This window comes from Bufo bufo, chromosome 11 (assembly GCF_905171765.1).
Source record: "Bufo bufo chromosome 11, aBufBuf1.1, whole genome shotgun sequence".
Lineage (NCBI taxonomy): Eukaryota > Metazoa > Chordata > Amphibia > Anura > Bufonidae > Bufo > Bufo bufo.
Window position 1 is genome coordinate 93680720 of NC_053399.1, and position 20037 is coordinate 93700756.

The 20037-nt window shown below is 39.7% G+C and overlaps 1 protein-coding gene across 2 annotated transcripts in view; it reads right to left on the reverse strand.

Annotated features, from left to right (window-relative positions):
* Positions 1–4445: 4445 nt before the first annotated feature.
* BCAN (brevican) overlaps positions 4446–20037 on the reverse strand; it is a 38688-nt gene continuing 23096 nt past the window's right edge. Inside the window, exons 2-14 of one of the 2 annotated variants that reach the window (XM_040412404.1) lie at positions 19279–19363; positions 16845–17231; positions 15650–15824; positions 15438–15565; positions 13979–14272; positions 13355–13738; positions 12644–12727; positions 9905–10015; positions 8470–8628; positions 6737–6819; positions 6298–6442; positions 6023–6205; positions 4446–5383 (exon numbers count right to left, since the gene is read on the reverse strand). In XM_040412404.1, coding sequence (XP_040268338.1) covers positions 5373–5383; positions 6023–6205; positions 6298–6442; positions 6737–6819; positions 8470–8628; positions 9905–10015; positions 12644–12727; positions 13355–13738; positions 13979–14272; positions 15438–15565; positions 15650–15824; positions 16845–17231; positions 19279–19357 — 2223 coding nt within the window. In that variant the 5' untranslated portion in view covers positions 19358–19363 and the 3' untranslated portion in view covers positions 4446–5372. Of the gene's footprint in view, positions 5384–6022; positions 6206–6297; positions 6443–6736; positions 6820–8469; positions 8629–9904; positions 10016–11542; positions 12728–13354; positions 13739–13978; positions 14273–15437; positions 15566–15649; positions 15825–16844; positions 17232–19278; positions 19364–20037 lie in introns of both variants that reach the window. The other variant, XM_040412403.1, reaches the window with a different exon arrangement.

Consider the following 20037-nt stretch of genomic DNA (forward strand, 5'->3'; position numbering starts at 1 on the left):
GGGTATCAAGATCTCCTCCAATTTGGATACACTTTTCCAATTGAATTATGCACCACTACTGAAGGATATCCAACAACAACTACATACATTGCGCATTCCATATATCTCATGGATGGGTCGTAAAAACCTGTTAAAAGAATTTATCATGCCCAAGATTCTATGTCATGCAGATGTTGCCTGTCTTTCTCCCCTCCTCCTTCTTTACCCAAATTAGAAGGTTGTTCAGCATATTTCTATGTGGGGGGGAGGGGCGCGAGACTGGCGCATCGCACTTTGATATTGAGGAAAAATCAGGGAGGTATGGCCCTTCCTGACGCCCAACTATATTATAGAGCCATACTTTTGAAAAGATGGCTACAGATCCATGCCCCAAAATTTGGCATTTTAGGCAGTGACTTGGAGGTCTTCCAGCTGGACAGGAAACAGAGAGCAGGCCTATGGGGATTGAACCCCTCCTCACTACACTCACACGTTTTTGTCACCGCCACTTATGTGAGAAGGTCTGACAGACGTCCTTTTCTACCTCTTGCATGATGTTCTTTGTTTTGGTTTCACTTTGTCATCTCATTTCCTTCTCCCAGGTGTCACCTATTTAGACTAATCCTCTTTCCTTTATATTCCCTCCCATACTGCCTCACTTTGCGGTTTATACTACTTCCTGGATTGATGTGTTCACTGCTGGAGACTTCTGTTGCTGCTTGTTCAGATAAGTCCTTTCATGTATTGTGTTTCCTTCTGGCTTGATTCTAGGTGACCCTGACTCCCTCCGTATTAAGTGCAGGGAGCCGGTGGTCCTCTCACTATTATAGGGTTTTCAGGTGTCACACAGTCTAGGTACGAGGGCATGCAATCGTCTACCTCTGAGACCCTTGTATGTGCTTAGCAGTCAGGGTGAGCTCTTAGGGTTTTATAGGGGTCATCTTTATGCTCCTTAGTTTGGGATCAAGCCAGTCGGATGTTTATCCATAACTTCCAGCTATCTGCAACATAATCCGTGACATTTTTATTTAGAGGCACAGCGGCTGTCGTAAGGCAACTAAATAAAAATCAGAGCTTATTACATATCCCATCACCGCTAATGCCAGCGGACCTAGCACCGTTCATAGTCAGACCCACAGCAGAACACATATCCCCGGTGTGGAACAAACTGCATAAATTCACCAAAACAGAATTCCTTAATGGAGCATCAGGAGCTCTCCCTGAACAACACCCGGTAAACCACATTTTGTCAGTCAGCAACTTCATGGACACAATAGAATTTAACTCTATTAGTAAGCCATTGCTAAGCAACAAACAGCACACAGCTGAAATGACATGGTTCGAAAAGCTATTGCAATTAGAGACCCAGCCCCCCCCCCATCCCCCAAGTAAGATAATCTCAAAATTATACCTAGCACTAAAAACCCCAATCCCCATGGGGACCCCACAATACTTGAAAACTTGGGCTGCCGAACTGGACATAGAGTTTACAGAAACAGACACTCTGCGTATACATGCACACTCTCACGGCTTTTCTCGATGTGTTAAGGTGCAAGAGCATTCCTTTAAGGCAGGGATGCTCAACCTGCGGCCCTCCAGCTGTTGTAAAACTACAACTCCCACAATGCCCTGCTGTACACTGATAGCTGTAGGCTGTCCAGGCATCCTGGGAGTTGTAGTTTTACAACATCTGGAGGGCCACAGGTTGGGCATCCCTGCTTTAAGGTGCTCACAAAATGGTACCAAACTCCCAAGCAATTATTCCTGAAGGGACTCAGCAGCACAGATCAGTGATGGAGGTGCAGGGAGGCCCCAGGTACACAGACATATATTTTAGTCCTGTCCAAGAATCCGCATATACTGGGACAGTGAATCAGACATAATAAATAAGGTGATTAATATACCTATTCAGCTGTCACCAGCGCTAGTGCTTCTCTGGCTCCCCACACCTGCTTTGTTTCCCTCTAAAAAGAACTTAGCCACGCACCTGATACAGGCAGCGAGGCTACTCATACCACAGAGATGGCTCAGTGAAGATCCTCCGATGATATCACATTGGATAATGAAGGTGGATCAGATATGCCGAATGGAGGAGCTGGCGGGCTGGGAAACCAGACAGCACGGGAAGTATCTGAAGGTTTGGAGACCCTGGTTGACATTTAGAACTCCCAACCCGGAGCCTGTTACTCCCCAGCGGGAAGGAGATATAAATTAGCCTTCCATCCTCTTACTTACTCATCTCAGTAACCACTTGAACCTTATAACAACCAACAGAATGCGGGTTAGTCCGTCTTCTTTACATAAGAAACACAGGACACATGCGTGTACAGGAGGGCCTTACCAATAATGCCTGATCCCCCCCCCTTCAAATCCATGTTTGCCTATACGCAGTTTCCCTTACCCCCACCCCTAGTTAGGCTTTGGCCTACTCCTTGCCTACATTAAGTTTAGCTGCATTTGCTTTACTAATAAATAAAGAAGCAATACATTTGCTTATGAGAAAGGCTTATCATGAAGGTATAGCACAATCTGACTTGTATATTGCTGCAGTAAAGATCTATACCCTCTTTGCACATAATGTTATTAATGTGAATGCAATTTATATGACTTGGATTGAATGTTCAGGTTTATTGCCTCTATGTATACATTCTGTACAACGTTTGATGTATGTTCTACTACATATTACGATGTCTTTATACGCAATGTACTCAATTATGTATACTACATGTATGCTCCTCAGTTGTATATCATTATACCTGCTGTGCAAGTGAGGTAAGACGTTGGATCCTTTACCTAAAGATTTTCACTGCTCAATAAAAAGAACATTGACAAAGAATATAACTACTATAATACTGCCTCCTATGTACAAGAATATAACTACTATAATACTGCTCCTATGTACAAGAATATAACTACTATAATACTGCCTCCTATGTACAAGAATATAACTACTATAATACTGCCTCCTATGTACAAGAATATAACTACTATAATACTGCCTCCTATGTACAAGAATATAACTACTAATACTGCTACTATGTACAAGAATATAACTACTATAATATTGCTCCTATGTACAAGAATATAACTACTATAATACTGCTCCTATGTACAAGAATATAACTACTATAATACTGCTCCTATGTACAAGAATATAACTACTATAATACTGCTCCTATGTACAAGAATATAACTACTATAATACTGCTCCTATGTACAAGAATATAACTACTATAATACTGCTCCTATGTACAGGACTATAACTACTATAATACTGCTCCTATGTACAAGAATATAACTACTATAATACTGCTCCTATGTACAGGACTATAACTACTATAATACTGCCTCCTATGTACAAGAATATAACTACTATAATACTGCTCATATGTACAAGAATATAACTACTATAATACTGCTCATATGTACAAGAATATAACTACTATAATACTGCCTCCTATGTACAAGAATATAACTACTATAATACTGCTCCTATGTACAAGAATATAACTACTATAATACTGCTCCTATGTACAAGAATATAACTACTATAATACTGCTTCTATGTACAAGAATATAACTACTATAATACTGCCCCTATGTACAAGAATATAACTACTATAATACTGCTTCTATGTACAAGAATATAACTACTATAATACTGCCCCTATGTACAAGAATATAACTACTATAATACTGCGCCTATGTACAAGAATATAACTACTATAATACTGCTCCTATGTACAAGAATATAACTACTATAATACTGCTCCTATGTACAAGAATATAACTACTATAATACTGCTTCTATGTACAAGAATATAACTACTATAATACTGCCTCCTATGTACAAGAATATAACTACTATTATACTGCCTCCTATGTACAAGAATATAACTACTATAATACTGCTCATATGTACAAGAATATAACTACTATAATACTGCCTCCTATGTACAAGAATATTATATAACTACTATAATACTGCCTCCTATGTACAAGAATATAACTACTATAATACTGCCTCCTATGTACAAGAATATAACTACTATAATACTGCCTCCTATGTACAAGAATATAACTACTATAATACTGCTCCTATGTACAAGAATATAACTACTATAATACTGCTCCTATATACAAGAATATAACTACTATAATACTGCCCCTATGTACAAGAATATAACTACTATAATACTGCCTCCTATGTACAAGAATATAACTACTATAATACTGCGCCTATGTACAAGAATATAACTACTATAATACTGCTCCTATCTACAAGAATATAACTACTATAATACTGCCCCTATGTACAAGAATATAACTACTATAATACTGCTCCTATGTACAAGAATATAGCTCTCAGAATTTGTGGAATAGGGAGGGATCTTGTCCTCTCTTTAAACATATTTTTATAGTATAAAAAAGAAGGTAATAAATCACTTCATTTTCTTTTATTTCAACAAAAAGGTCAGACATCTTCAATAATTAGTAATTGCTTCCAGTTTACACTAATCAGACTTTCCCTCCCACTAAACATCCAAATCTGCAGTGTGTTTTTACATACAGTTGCCTATTTGATGTATCTATCCTTCTGGATCCAGATCTGATCTGCTTAAAGGGCAAGAACAGACTCTGTCATGGTGTGGAGCTTGGATCAGTTCATTGTCGCTGTGTCTGTTTGGCCACCGTGATCTGAGTTTATATGACGGTATGAACCTAAATGGTCACGTGTATATATAAATTGTTCATTTATACAGTTTTTATACATTTGAGAGGGAATCTCCCCCTTTGTCTACCATTTTAGAGCAGGAATCCACAGTTTAATGGCAACGTTTTCATCTCTATTAACATCCAAAACTAAATTCTAAATTCTGACTACAGTGGATTGTGGGAGCTCAGATGATAATGAGGCACTTTTAGCTAAATTGTTAGGTCACATGACCTGTCTCAGGTCTCTACGGATACCCAGCAGAATATCTGAGTTTCACTGGATGTGACTATAGTATAAAATGGATCAAAAGTGAAAATAATTTTCTCAACCTGTTGTTCAAATTAGGACATAATTTAAAAAGTGGAGCTACCTGGGTGGTATATATTCGAACACCCACTTTCTTTAGGATATTCAGAGTAAGAAGATTTACCTAGCCTGGTTGCTGTGGAAAATGGGCAACAAAGGGGTGAAAGATACTTGTGGTAGGGATCAACCAGCACTGGATGGGGCAGGCCACAGTCTAATTGTATATAGCACCTCCCTGTGACTCTGCTTTAGTGGTATGTTGGCCAAATGTGGCCTCGTTTAGGAGTCATTGAGCCTGTGACATTTGGCCACCATGGTATGACTTCATTTTTAAGATGCAGACTGGTTAGGATCTTGAGATGTGGCCACATCATTGAAGTGCTGCAAAGAAACAGAAGGACAGAGAGTGAATGAAAATGTGAAGGTTAAAAATATATTGTGTGTAAGTACACCATGGAAGGACGGCCCGATGAGAAAATTGGGTCCACCTCCGAGGTGTTTCCTTGGCTAGTTTGTCTGCAGTATGACTAACCAACCTACTCCAGATCTATATTTCCAGAGCTCTAGCTATAGTTTCCTTCACATGGGGCAAGGATATTGCTGCCCTGGAACTACATCTAACCTAGCCAAGTCAGAATAAGTTGTTGGCTTAGATACCCATGGTGCCCAGCACCTTTGGCCCATGTCTGTTAAGCCACCCATAGCTATGGCTGCATAAATCCTGTGAGAAAAGAAGGGAGTGTAGTGGTGTTAATACTCCTTATCCAAGAGAGATATCTAGGTATGTGTCTGCTTCCGACATATACCTACATGCCCATGAAGTAGAGATTCCAATCAGTTAGGCCATCTTAAACTACAGTTGTTTAGATTTTCCCTAGGGGAGCTGAGAAGGCAGCTAATAACACATCACATATATAGTTTTGATTACACACGGTGTACAGCCATCTTAGCAACTCCAAATGGCCTTAATGTGACACAGTCCTATCATCTTTTAGGTAGGTGGTCTTTCTGTCTTCTTACCGGGCAAGCAATTTATCTGTGGTTCTTCCCATACTCCATCTGACTGGCACTTGATGATGGGTAAATTCCGTTTCACAAAGCCATCATCGCAACGATATCCTACCACAGAACTTATAGGGTATTTCTTTTTGGGACGGCCGTATATAGAAGCATTAGCAACTTCGGGTGGAGGACCACAAGACACTAGAACAAACATTGACATGTGATGCCATAAAACACTCGCCTTCCATTATGGGACATAGTTAGGATGGCGACAAATTTTTTGTCAATCTTACCCAGGCCCATTTTACAGGTGTATGGAAGATGGTAGTTGCATGGAACATCACTCCAGAGACCTCCATCATGCCAACCCATGACCACACAGTCTTCACCGGAGAGAAAGTAGCTGTCAGGTTGTCCTTGGTTCCAATTTTCAAAAAGCTATAGGAAAAAAATGTAAAAATGTTCAAGCGTTATAATACTGCCATGTGCATATGTATGAGGTACAGTTGTGGAAGTTTTGATAGGATAGTCTAAAGTTGACTTCTTAGTGGTTTTGGTCTACCATAGACTAAGGATACCTAGAGCTATGCAACTGGATGGATGTGTTGGGTCTACAAGATTAATGAAATATCAAAAATTGAAGGTTGGTAGGCAAGTGGAAGCAAAAACCTGAAGTTTAAAATAATTTGTCTACTGTGAATTTTTATGTGCTGGACACTATATATGACTTACCAGTGGGTTCCCATCTGACCACTGAAAGTCGCCTTCTATCGTCCGATCATTGAGGCCTGTCCATTGGAAGTCCTTATACTGATCTACAGTAAAATAAAAAATATATATATATAATTGTGGGACAATAAATGCCATATCACAACTCTACTTTCTTTTCTTTAAGGGACCATACATTTTTCTTTATGTAGGTAAGTTTAAGATGAGGTTTCATAGATTCCTATAATTTGAGGGCCTCAACAGTCCTGAAAACCTCCTGAATCCAAAGTCTCCACTACCTAAATGACATTAAGTTCATTGAATTCTACATTGTACACAATAGTGCATCTCAAAAAAGTTCAGTACCAGAGTCTCCAAGCTATGGAAATGTTCTACTAGCTGGTTCTACCAGCTGAAACTAGGATTCAGTGGTAGTTAAAAGTCACGAGAGCTCCAGTAATGAGCTGAGGAAAGTAGGGTCAGAAAATAAAGTAAAACTTCCCTCAAATAGCCCTATTGGATTGAAACATAGGGTTGGATAAAGGTTGGTCTGTGTTTTAAGGAAAATGTTTCAATTACCCATCCATCAGGCTCTTTGGACTCTTTCAGAAATGAAGTAGACCACACCAAATTACATAAGTGTCCTATGTGTTACTAAAGTGTTTGGTAAAGGTGTAAAGCAGAAATGCATACATCTATAACAAACACAAGTATACAGTACAAGGAAAGAAATAACTCTTGATTTTTTACAGACAAACCCACAATGTCTTATCCAAGTGGTAATGGTGGATCTTTCATCTTTTCTATGAAGATAACTTATCAAACAGAATGACATATAGGCACGATATAGGCCATCAGGTTTCTGTTTAGTATAGTTCATTTCTTGCCTTCACATGATGATCTTCCTTATGATGCAGAAGTTCTGGAGATATAAATTCTGGATCTTTTGAAATTTTAAATTATTACTTTCTTCTGTGTGGCATGGTACCTACTAATTCTGCTGACCGTGTGTACCTGAGTAACACGACATAACTAATATAAATATAAGGCATCAAAAGTATCAGCAAATCAGCAGCTGGCTTCCACAAACCTGCCATGTTGGCATGACATCCCAAGACACCCCAACTAGATAAATGTTGATATGTTATTTTTGCTTTAAGGATGATCTGCTGCAGGAGAACAATGCAAGGATGTAACTCCAACCTACCAATTCAAAAACATTCTGAATCTGTTGGTGTTTTGCATGCCAATGACTGAATTCTTACTTCGACATGTTTAAGTGTTTGACATGCAATTGACATATCAATTCAGTCATCTCCATCTTTTGAACCAAAAGGCTATGACTCTAGATAGTTTTTTTTGTACTGGGAGTGACCTAAGCATGATGGAAGTTGAAGCTCATTAACCAAATATACACTTTAATTGGCTTCATGCAATTTGCAAGCTTGTTGGACTCTATAAGCTAGCTTTTAAGCATTACTACTTGACTTCCTTTGAGGCCAGTAGGTAAAAGAATATGCTTAGTAACATGAAGAGAAAGTATGCCTGACTTATTGGAGGAGAAGAACTTTGCTTGAGAGATAGTGCTGTTGCTAAGTGATGTAGCACTGTGTTCTTGTTTTGTCTAGTGCTATATTATAAGTCTTTGGAGAGGAGAGAATTAGAATCAGAAGTTTTTTAGGGCAAATTAGTTGACTTTTGAGGTGGCAGGTATCCTGTTTGGAGCCCATTAATACACAGTAATTTTCTATACTTACTGTTCACAAAGTCTTGTTCTTCAGGGGTCACAATGCTTACGAGATGACCGCCATATTCTCGGCAGTGGGTTTCAGCTTCTTCCCACCTTTTACGATCATAGAAATGCTTGTAGCAGAATCCTTGGAATGTGTCCCAATCCTCAAGACATTTATCTACATCTAACCAGAGATATTGACATGGATCAGGAGGACAAAGGTAGATGTTTAGCAATTGTACAGAGAAATCTTTCTGGACTCTTAGATGGTTCCTATTATATATTAGCGACCACCCATTTCTCTAATGTCATCTAGACAACTAATCTTGGGATTGAACTATAATAGGGTTGGCTTCCAAAAGGGAATTGCCATGGAAGTATGAGTACTTGGGTTGAAAAGAATACAAACTGAGCAGGACAGAAGCAGGTCTACTGCTGAATACTGAAAAGACTGATACTTCAGCTCGTCTCTAGAGAATGAGAAGCAGGTAAAAAATCTCTCTTCCAGAAGGACAAAAGCTTTCTTTGTTTTGACTTAGCATTCTTTCATATGGCCCGATGTAGGGCCAAAACGAGGGCCGACCAACTATATAACAAGTCTATCGGTGTTCATTTCAAGGTACTTCCCACAGTCCGATGCAAACTACATAGGGAATAAATAATGGTTGGAAATGTGCAGATGACAAATGATTATTTTTGTGATTACATCAGTGGGGTGTTTCGTTGGCCCAATGATCAGTCGAACAAATGTTCCTATGAATGTTCATTCTTGCTTATTGGCCCATGTAAAAGGGCCTCTAGAGTATAGCCACCTAAATGTTGCACTAGATAGGCAATTTTCTTCCTTATGGTGGCAAGCTATTTTGCATACTTGATATACCCAAGTTTTTGCTCTGCCTTGAATCGTTTCACTTTCTCTCACTTATGATTTATCATTTGACCTGAAAAGATATGTGCTTTAATGTAGTTTTCTACTACTTAAAAATGTTTAATATTTGGGGCTTTGGGTAAGGTCCCATGGCGGTCCTCTTTTTATTTAAAGCCATTGCTATTGTATATAACATGCCTAAAAATCTCAATGGTTAGTGGATGTTCCTACATAATGAGATGAGCACCCTCATGGTACTATAGATGGGGCACTGCTGTCAGGAGCCTAGAAAAATGAGTAGCGAACACACTGTCCTGTCAATTGCTACAGGTGACCCACTATTCGCTGCTCTGTTTGATATTGTATCCCTTACATAGCATCCCACATTTTACAAAAAAAATCCTTTACCCTGGTCCGTCTGTCCTACACACTGGGGCAAATCGTGAGACTGTCATAGAGTTCCTGACTATTTAAAGTTATGGATCCCATACATTCCAGAAGGTCGCCTGGCAGTTTGAATGTCTGTATGTAGGAGACACATGAATTATATTGTAATATTGACAAAGAGATAAATAGCTCCCTCTTCACTCACTTATATGACAGACTTTTCCAAAATAGCCTGGCAAACACAAACAGCGAAATTCACCATCGTCTTCATCAATGCAGGTTCCTCCATTTTCACATGGGTTGGGGTAGCAGATATCTACAACACAAGGTATAATAGGAAACTACTGATTTGCTCAAAAATGAACTAATTATACTATATCTAAAGAATATGTAATCGTTGATGACATCAGTAAAGTTATGCACAGAAGCATAAAAGATTAGGTAAAGTTGTCTGATAAAGTGTTAGTAGAATGCATATTCTAAAAATCATTTTGGGAAAGGGAATTCTATTTTTAGTTATCCTCTGAAATTCAGGTAAGTAAGAAGATACAATAAAAGTTCATGATTTTCAATTACTACCAAATACTAGTACCAGGCACAGTGCTTTTTAGAAACATCACCACTTTGGAATAGGCAGAGATCCCTGGAGATCCCATTTATGAAAAAATCCAACCAGTTCCAAAGGAGTTCATTCTGGGAGTAGGTGGTTCTGGTATCTTCTTAATAGGCCTCTAAAGTTGCCCATACCCATACGAGCATAGTCGTCTAGAACTGGCCAAATATTTTCTGTGTATGGAGGTGTGCCAGATCTCTCTTGACGGATGATATTTGGAGGCAACTTTAGGATCAGGCGTGTTGAATTTCAGTTCTGGCTACTACTTGAAGTCTCTGGAAGTAACAGATTCCTCTCTCCCCTTGCACGCTCAATGTGTATGGAGTAGTCAGGCGGCATTGCCTTTGGTCAAACATAAGAAGTTACTTAGAACTCAATCAGAGCTCCACAGTTGATTTCATTGTAGCTCCAAAAATTTTCCTACAGTTAATCTGGGTTTCCCTCGTCTATTATCCCTCAACTTATCACCATTTTGGGCCAAACTTATCACAGAGAAGGCAAATGTTTGATATTTTGGGTCCTTGATATCACATGCATCCAGCCAATGTGGTGATTACCACGGCTTATTAATTGCCCATGGTGAATATCAATGTGCAGTGTATCTCAACCTTAATTGTCCAGTTTTTGTCCAGATCCACTGTGTTTAACTTCTAAGCTATACCCAGTGGGCCATGCGCCTGCTGAGACATTACTACAAGTAACCACCAGTTGGACAAAACAAAAGTAAAGACATTTTTGATCAAAAACATTAACCTATATAGCTAAAATTGGCCGTGAAAATTCAAGTGAAACTCTTGGAATTCCATTACTATATGAAATTGTCTGTGTTGATTAACTATTGATTTAAAATGCAATAAAGAAGGTGTTAGTGAAAGAATCAGATAGACACACACACATAAAGAAGACACCAGAAAGGAAATTAAGGAATAAGTAAAGTTATGACCTGAATCAAGTGCTTTAATTCTAAGAAAAGCATTTAATTTGGTTTATTTTTTTTCATGGAAACAATCATAAAAATACTTCATAGAAGTCAACAAAAACAATGCAAGCTCTCGAATGATCAGACTGGTTGGACCCACATAGATCAGGCTGCTGACAGAGGTTCACAGATTCTAATGAGACAGTGAAAGGACAAAGCACAGAGGTAGAAGTAGAAGATTCATCTTAAGGCATTGGTGATGTAGTAGACCACCGAAAGAGTAACAGCCGTGCAGATATGCAGGTGGTTACCTGAAAAATTAATGGAGGATCCCACAATAGCTTTCTCGGTTGGGACTGCAGGCAGAGGATCTGTCGGGCTCAGGGCCGCAGTAGGTGGAATGGTCTTCTCTAAATTATGATGTGAAGAGTTCCTGGGATTGTTGGGTGATGAAGTGAAAGTTGTAAAGGTGGGAGATACATCTGTTTTGGACTCTAAATCTTTGGTATTCTCCACTGTGCCTATTATCGTTGTCTGCTCTCTTATATCCGTAATGATTGACTGGACACGAGACATATTGGGACTTAAAAGGTGAGAAACTGGTGCAGATGAAGTTTCTTTTGAGCCGTATAAACCTTGTGTGAGAAGCATCGGTGTATGGGTTGTGTTGTGTTGGCCGTCTTTCTCTACAGTTACATTGGTTTCATGTTTTTGAGTAATATTTGTGTTGACAGTGGAACCACTATTCAATGTAATCCATGTGGACTCTGTAACATCTCCACTTCCATCTTCCCAAGATAATTTAGAACTGTTGTCAAGTTTTGGCTGTGAAGAAGGTGGCATGGGTGTTTTGGGATCCAGATTTGAGTCTAAGACATGGACATCTTTTATGGGATCTTGAGTACCACTAAAATAGTAACCAGAAGCTAGTTCCACCACTGAACCTTGGGTTGTCTGTGAATGTATGAGTCCTCCTGAAAACGCTGATTGATCTTCTTGTCCAGATCCTTCAAAATGGTCAGTGGATGGATGTACAGTGGGGAACATGTATATGGCAGTGGTTTGTGATGTTGTGTCAATGGCTTGATTATCATACAATTCAGCTAACTTCTTTTCAGTATCTGTATGACTTACTTCAACCTTTAGGGTAGAGGGGAATATGGTTGACATGACAGAACTATCATCTGCCTTAGTTATGTTATACTCATCTCCTTGATCTGTTTCTTTCTCAATGTTTGCATCCGTTTCATTTTCTTTTTTGGGAAACTGTGTAGGATCTGGGTTTTCATCAGTGAGATAGTAGTTTGCTGATTCTGACACAGCAACTCCTGGTTCCTGTGCCGAGCCAGTAAAGTTGTCATAGAAATTCTCTGCATGTGTGCTCACAATTATTACACTTAAGATGGAGTCACCTGCAGTCGGTAGAACAGGTCCTTCCACTGTTCTTCTGGTTGACTCAGAAGAAGTATCCTCTGGGACCAACCCAACCTTGGTCTCTGCCAAAATAAAAGCAATATACCTAGTGTTATCAAAGGGCTCACCCCAAAAAGAGTAACCTCACCAACATATCATATCTCTATTTTTCTGTTCCAAGTTTTTAGCATTTTATTTTAGGGTTCAAGCCATTTTCCCTTCTATGGAAAGACTAAAACTGACCATGTATATTTGCTATTTGTTGACTGAGTGCTTGGCCAATAGTTTTCTCTCCTGTCACTCCCATACAAATGCTTGCTCGGCCTGGCTTGTGCATGTACTCTGAATGGCGAGAAATGAATACGCTGCTGCCAGACATGTCTGGAAGCAGCTTATCTCCTTAAGAACAAAAAGATTGGGCATATTGACATACAACTTTCCGATCATTCTTTCCCCATTTTCGATCAGGGCACCGTCAGAAGGACCCCATTCATTTTTAATCTAGTCCTGCTGAAATTGGTGGTTTGGAAAACATTAAGCTAATGCGTATGGAGAGCTTTAGTTTGTTTAACATGACAGATCTGCTAATATATGGCCATGTGGGGCAAGCCATCATCAATGTGCACCTTCCCTTACAGAAGTCCTGCATACATTGTTTGTGGTCAGAGCTATGGAAATTTGGTGCTTGCTTGCTTGCTACAAATGTGTACCTTGAGAACTTTGTAAAATGGGCATATTAATGGTGTAACCCATTGTAGATTCTTCATTGTCATCAGAATGGTCTTCATAAGGTGGAAAACTTGCAAATGCAGGAGATAGGTCTTCATCACTGACAATGCTTTCGTGAGTTTGAGATGTTGGGTGTGGTAGAGATGGTGGAGACTCTTGTTGGTCTTTGAGAACAGTTGTGTTCTTATCTTCTTGACTTGTTTTTGTCAGATGAGTCTCATCTAGTGGTATGGAGTGCACTAACCCTTGAGCTTCATTTTCAGCTTTTACATCTGGAAACTTTAGTTCCTCAAAACTTTCTGTTACTGTGATAACATCTCGGTCTCTAGGGACTGGAGGATCGTGTGTTGGCAAGGTGTCTTTGCCTGAAATATAAGAGAACATTGTAAAGTTTAGCAATACTGTGCAACTTCGCCCATAAACTCGCCAAAAACTTCGCCCATAAACTTGTCAGAAATCTAACTTAAATGAACTGAAAATGAATTAATCATGTATGATTATATATTATAATGGTCAATATTCAAGGTATGTGTTGAAGGGATCAATGCATTATAGTTTTGGTTGCTTTCTCTTGATCTATTTTTCTGTATATTGTATGTCTTTACCTCTGAAACAGTACACATCATATTTTTCTTGGGAGTTGGGAAAACCGGTCTGGTTACGGAACAGAAAGATAGTTTTCACTCCAGGGGCGTTACCACCACACCTTTCTCTCGGTGTCACAATAGGGTATCGGACACTTCCATCAGCCAACCAGCCTGGGTTGCACTGGTCCAGTCCTTCACTCCATGCAGAATAGAGTTGACCTGTTGTTGCTATCTCAGTACCCAGGGTCTTACAATGTTCTCTAGCTTCCACCAGGGTGAATTTGTTTGGTGATGAATTAAGAAATACTTGACCTACAATGAAAGGGCATAGCGAAAGTCAACAAGTATATTGGTTCTTATGTGTGTCTAGCACAGATTTAATTATAATAAACTGTAAAGAAAGGTAGGTAGGGGGGCACAGTGAAAGGCTAGAATTCATTCAGTAAAAAGGAGTTCGGTGGTAAATTCTTCATCAGACATTGGCATTAACAAGGCACATTTTTTGGGATGCTTTACAGGTATCATGAAACTGTCTGAGAAAACCACCAATAATCATATTGAAAATGGTCTTCTAGAGGGGTGGTTTCCTCTTAGAAAGATGGCTCGTATGCAAAGTTATATGGGAGAATTGAAAATTTGTCGCAAGAAAGTTAGGCGTATTTCTGGCGCAGATTGTGGTGCTAACATCCTTTGCGGCACAATCTGTGACTTTTCAATGCTCACGCCAGGTCTAAAAAAGTAGGCATGATGTGGGTGGGGAAGTTGGCTGGCATGGCGTGGCTGGTTAAGACACATAAAATGGTCTAAATGTAAGATAACTAGGAAGCTGTCTTACATTTAGAAGTGGCGGTGGATGCGCTAAAGTTATGTAGAGGTCGGATGCCTCTACATAACTTCGGTGGATCCATGCCAGCTATAGAGGCCACCGGTCTTAATAAATGACCCCCAAAGTTTATGGAAATAGTGAGCCTCACGTGTATTAACTAGGGAGATGCCCATAGCAATTAGATAAATGCTCATTTCCTGACTTTTAGGCTCCATTCACAGGTCCGCATCCGTTCCGCGATTTTGTGGAACAAGTGCGGACCCATTCATTCTCTGTGGGGCCAGAAGAGATGCGGAGAGCACACTATGTGCTCTCCACATCCGCATTTCCGGAGGGCACCCCCGATCTTCCGGTCCGCGGCTCTAGGATAAAATAGAACATGTCCTATTCTTGTCCGCAATTGCGGACAAGAATAGGCAGTTCTATGGGGGTGCCGGCCGGGTGTATTGCGGATCCGCAGTACACTACAGACGTGTGAATGGAGCCTTACCTGAGTTTGCCTGCTCAAAACTGCAAAACACAATGCTATAGCCTTAGATAGTTATAGTGTAAATTCTAAATAAGTGATAAATATGAAAATAAAAAGTGGACCACACTGACTCTCCATCAATTAAAGATCATTTTAAGTTCCACATAAATCTTCGAAATTACCTTTAAGGTCTTCTGCATAGCAGTAAACATCATACATGTCATCAGGATCCAGTACTCCATAGTTCCGAACCCCAGGAAACCCATCCATGTCTCCATAGCAGCCCTCTCGTGGAGTGTGAATGGGGTATCTGTGAGGTGAAGAGTCAAGTACATTTGACCTTGTTGAAAAGAGTTTGAATCTGAAAATAAACCTTATTAGAAAATTGCTTTACCTAACGGTTTGATCTGCGATCCAACCAGCATCACACTGTTCAAAACCTCCATGGTAAGCAGCCAAGAGCTGGTCAGCGGTGGCTATGTGGGCCTTGATTCTTGCACATGCTTCCTGGGCCATGGTGAAAGTGTAAGTGTACCGATTGATCCCTTCTCGATAGAGGAACACCACACCTAAAAATGATAGAGACCCAGATTATTTTTCTGTAAACAATGATAACATACAATAGCACTTAGTGTTATTACGTTGAAGGATGGCGCATTCCCGATATGTCTAACCCTCACCTCTTACCAGACTTGAGAGTGACGTAAAAGAGCTTCTCTTACTCTGGAGGACTTATAACATCCATCAATCAGACGAATGCCCCATGGATTTCAAAGGACAATGTGCAATACTTCATTTCACCTGTGGTGGTGCTGCAGGAAAACTGAACACTTTTTACTGTGTTCACCTACAGGTTACAGTTTATCACTGGGAGTCCTTGGGCAACCTGTGATCAACTTATTGCTGGGGACTCATCTAACAAAAGGCATTGTGCAAAGTAGCCCCCATCTACATTCTGGGTCCTTAGATTCATTCCCAATACCTTTGTTTGCTAACATTGTAGGAGCTGTGGAGAGACAATCCTGACTCGGGATAAGACCACTCATTCAAAATAAAGGAAGTCACCAAATTTCAATTGGGTCCTCTTTCTGTTGGGTCTTGAAGCAGCCATAAGGACGGTTTATGTACTCCAGTTGCACAATGGACACTGATTAGATATAATCTGAGATTGTAAAATAGCTATGGCAACTGCAAAAAAAATGTTGTGAGCTCCTCCAATGTTGATGATACTGTGGCCAAACCTATGACCCACCACCAATGGAAGAGGCACATTTTCCTTAAGGAATAACTCAGATTGGAGTACAGTGGTTTGTTTGAAATAGAAATATCCTACAAAAAATATTTTATATGGAGCAAACTGATATGAAGGTGACTACTGACAGATATCCCTCCCCTATTTTTGATCTCTTAATAAATAAGTGAAGGAGTAGACATAAAATTTCACCTTTTCTACACATGCATCGTAAGACTGTGAAAGATTCATCAAGTACATCTAACCCTTATGAGGTAGATACCAACTTGATAGAAGGAACCATGGGCTATGATCTTCCTTGACTATATTTACAATAAATATTGGATCAAGAACCCACCTTTGATCTTGACCTCCACCATGGCGTAGTCATCCTCGATTCCATGTTGAACATGACATCGGTAAATCCCTGAGTCATTGCGTATCAGCTCCCGTAGGACTAATGTGACATCATATGCTGAAGCTGAGTATTCAGGAAGAGAGGCTCGAGATTTGTACCCCTCACTGATCTTCACTTTGTGGCCCCTGGCCACTAAGATCTCCACTTCTTTACCATTGGAGATAAAGGTCCACTTTACTCGAGGTGTGGTCAAGACAGCTCGGCGCCCAATGCCAACGTCTTCTGGTTCTGAGTGGTAGGTGATATGGCATGGGATGGTGAGTGTGCCAGACAGGACAGCTTTGGTGGTAGAATTTTCAATCTTTACTTTCAAGCTCTTGTAATCCTCTAGACAGGAAAAAAGCATGGTATTAACTCAAGAAATATGGGAATGTGTCATGCCAAACCACACTTGGTCACCACAATGTACATTATACCACACAAAAAATTGAGACACCTAATTTTTCAGCAAAAAAGGGGAATTTGGAAAATCTGGGTCACTGTTCATGTTGGCTTTCTTCAATTATAAAACCACCATTAAAGTAGACCTTTTATCCTGACAGAAAACCAGGCCAAGACATCAAAACAGAACATTCCAGAGTCTTCCAGACTGCGAACAAGAACATCACTGTTTTATTAACCTGTTATTTCTCTTTCAAAGTTCTACTCATTTTACCATCTAACTGTACATCGGAGGTTGAGTAACTTTTTGTTGTAGTAATCCTGAATTATTTGTAGTATTTTCCAGAAACAACCAGAGCTGTATTCACAGTTCTGATATACTGTTGATAGCTGGCCCCTGCTGGTTCTTCATATGTGAAAAGCATGGCAAGCTGTGGTGTATTGCGAACATTCTGGACATTGTACTAAGTGGTGTACATATAGGAGAGGGGTCTCCAAAGCTAAAATTATAATGGGCCCCTATTGTGGTTCAGGATTTGTGGGCTTTGTCACCCCTGTTCATATCTTTTCCATGACTGTAGGTCCTATGGAGATCTTATGGAGATGGAAGTCCTGCATGGGGTTCTTTCCAAATAAAAACAAAAGGGATTAAAAGACCATGGCTGGATGGCCTCTCTCTTCAAGGGCCCAGTATTAGCCATATGATCCTGATGAGCATACATACCATGCAGGCAACCTGGAGCCCCATGGTCAATGGATGAGAATGAATATATATTTTCACTGGATTGGTTAAAACTCAGAAGAAGAAGGCCCCATGATCATGGTTGTTACTATTGGGTCTTTCACTTTCAAGATGTTAGGCGCGGTGGGCGGGGGGTGTCAGCAAGCAGAATGGTAAATATAGCTTTGGATGTGAATGGAGTATAAGATCATCACCCTTTATTAGATCAAGGCATTAGACCCATCACATAACATTAAACAGTCACTGGTTTTAAGAGTTAACTGTGTGATCCTTCACAGCTGTAGAATATATTAGTGAGAACCATTGTAAAAATCTTGAGATGACTCATTCTGGTCTCCATGAGCTAAATTTTTTCATCAAAGACATTGTAACACACTACATATAACTGTGACCTTCACTCGATGTACTGTATTTGACTGTATGAATCAAGATACTGATTCAGCTTTCTTCATTTTTTCCCCAGGCTGCTCCTACCATTAAAATGAATGGAAAACATGCGTGAACTAAAGAAATGTGTGCATGTTAGGTCATGTGGGTAGTCCAACCTCATTGTATGAAAGTCTCCTTCTAAGGTGACCATACACATTACTCTAAAATTGATCAAAAGGGATGCTTTCAACCAAAACGATCGTTCATCGGGTGAAATCTAACTATGAACATCATTTTAGCAGACCATTATGATCAGAAAAGAAGTTGGCCATGTTGAAAATTTTTGTTTGATAGTCAGACGAAAGATCTTTTGTTCAAAGATAGATCTTTTGTGGACAAAGGGTATTTCTTTGAAAGAACTTTGCCAGAAAGATCTTTCAACCATCTTCCAGATTCATTGAACGTGTATGGCTAGTTTGATCAACCTTAATGGTCAATGTAGACTAAAATGTGTATAGCCATGTCTACGAAAAGAACGTCTACCAGATGTTTGTTCAGCTGTTGTTCAAACATCAACCCACTTCTAACTAATGTGTATGGCCAGCTTTAGAATGAGAGAGAAGGGAAGTGAAAAGAAAGAAAACAGTCTGAAAATGTATGCAAAAGGATTGACTAGGTGGTGATCAAACATAGCTCTCCATAGCTTCAAAATGGCTGACCATGTTTGCAACTTCAAAAGTCACTACAGAAAGCCCACCTGTAAAAAATGTAATAAGTTAGAGATATATATATATATATATATATTTTTTTTTTTTTATGTATATTTTCTACCTATAATATTGATGACTTTATGTACTGAAATGAGAGGAGACAAAACTTAACTTGAACCTCCGTCAGTGTCCGATGTTAAAGCTTGTGCGGTGAGAGCCCACAGGAAGAGGAGCAACAAGTATAACTTCATTTCAGCCTGTAGGTAACAGAAATACTCATTGGTGAACATTACAATATCCAGGACACAATGGACATCGATACATGTACTATTTCACATAAGTAAAGCTGTTCTGATTATAAGTGGTGTACCCCAAGGTTCGGTGCTGGGTCCCCCATTATTTAATTTATTTATTCATGATATTGAGGATGGGATTAATAGCACCATTTCAAGTTTTGCAGATGACACCAAGCTATGTAGTACTGTGCAGTCTATGGAAGATGTCCATAAACTACAAGCTGACTTGGACACTCTGAGTGATTGAGCATCAACTTGGCAAATGAGGTTCAATGCGGATAAATGTAAAGCTCTGCATCTTGGTAGTAATAATCTCTGTGCTTCATATGTCCTAGGTGATGTAACACTGAGAGAGCCATTTGTAGAGAAGGATTTGGGTGTCCTTCTAGATCATAGACTAAATAACACCACAATGTCAATCAGCTGCTTCTAAGGCAGGATATTTATTTAACTCACTTATATAGTACTGACGTACTCTGCAGCACTTTACAGTTATTCTCATCTCCAATGGAGCTCACAATCTTAGTTCCCTATCATTATGTCTTAGGAGTTTTGCAGGAAACCCATGCAAATACGTGGAGACCATACAAATTCCATGCAGATATTGACCTTGGTCTAATTCTATCCTAGGATCC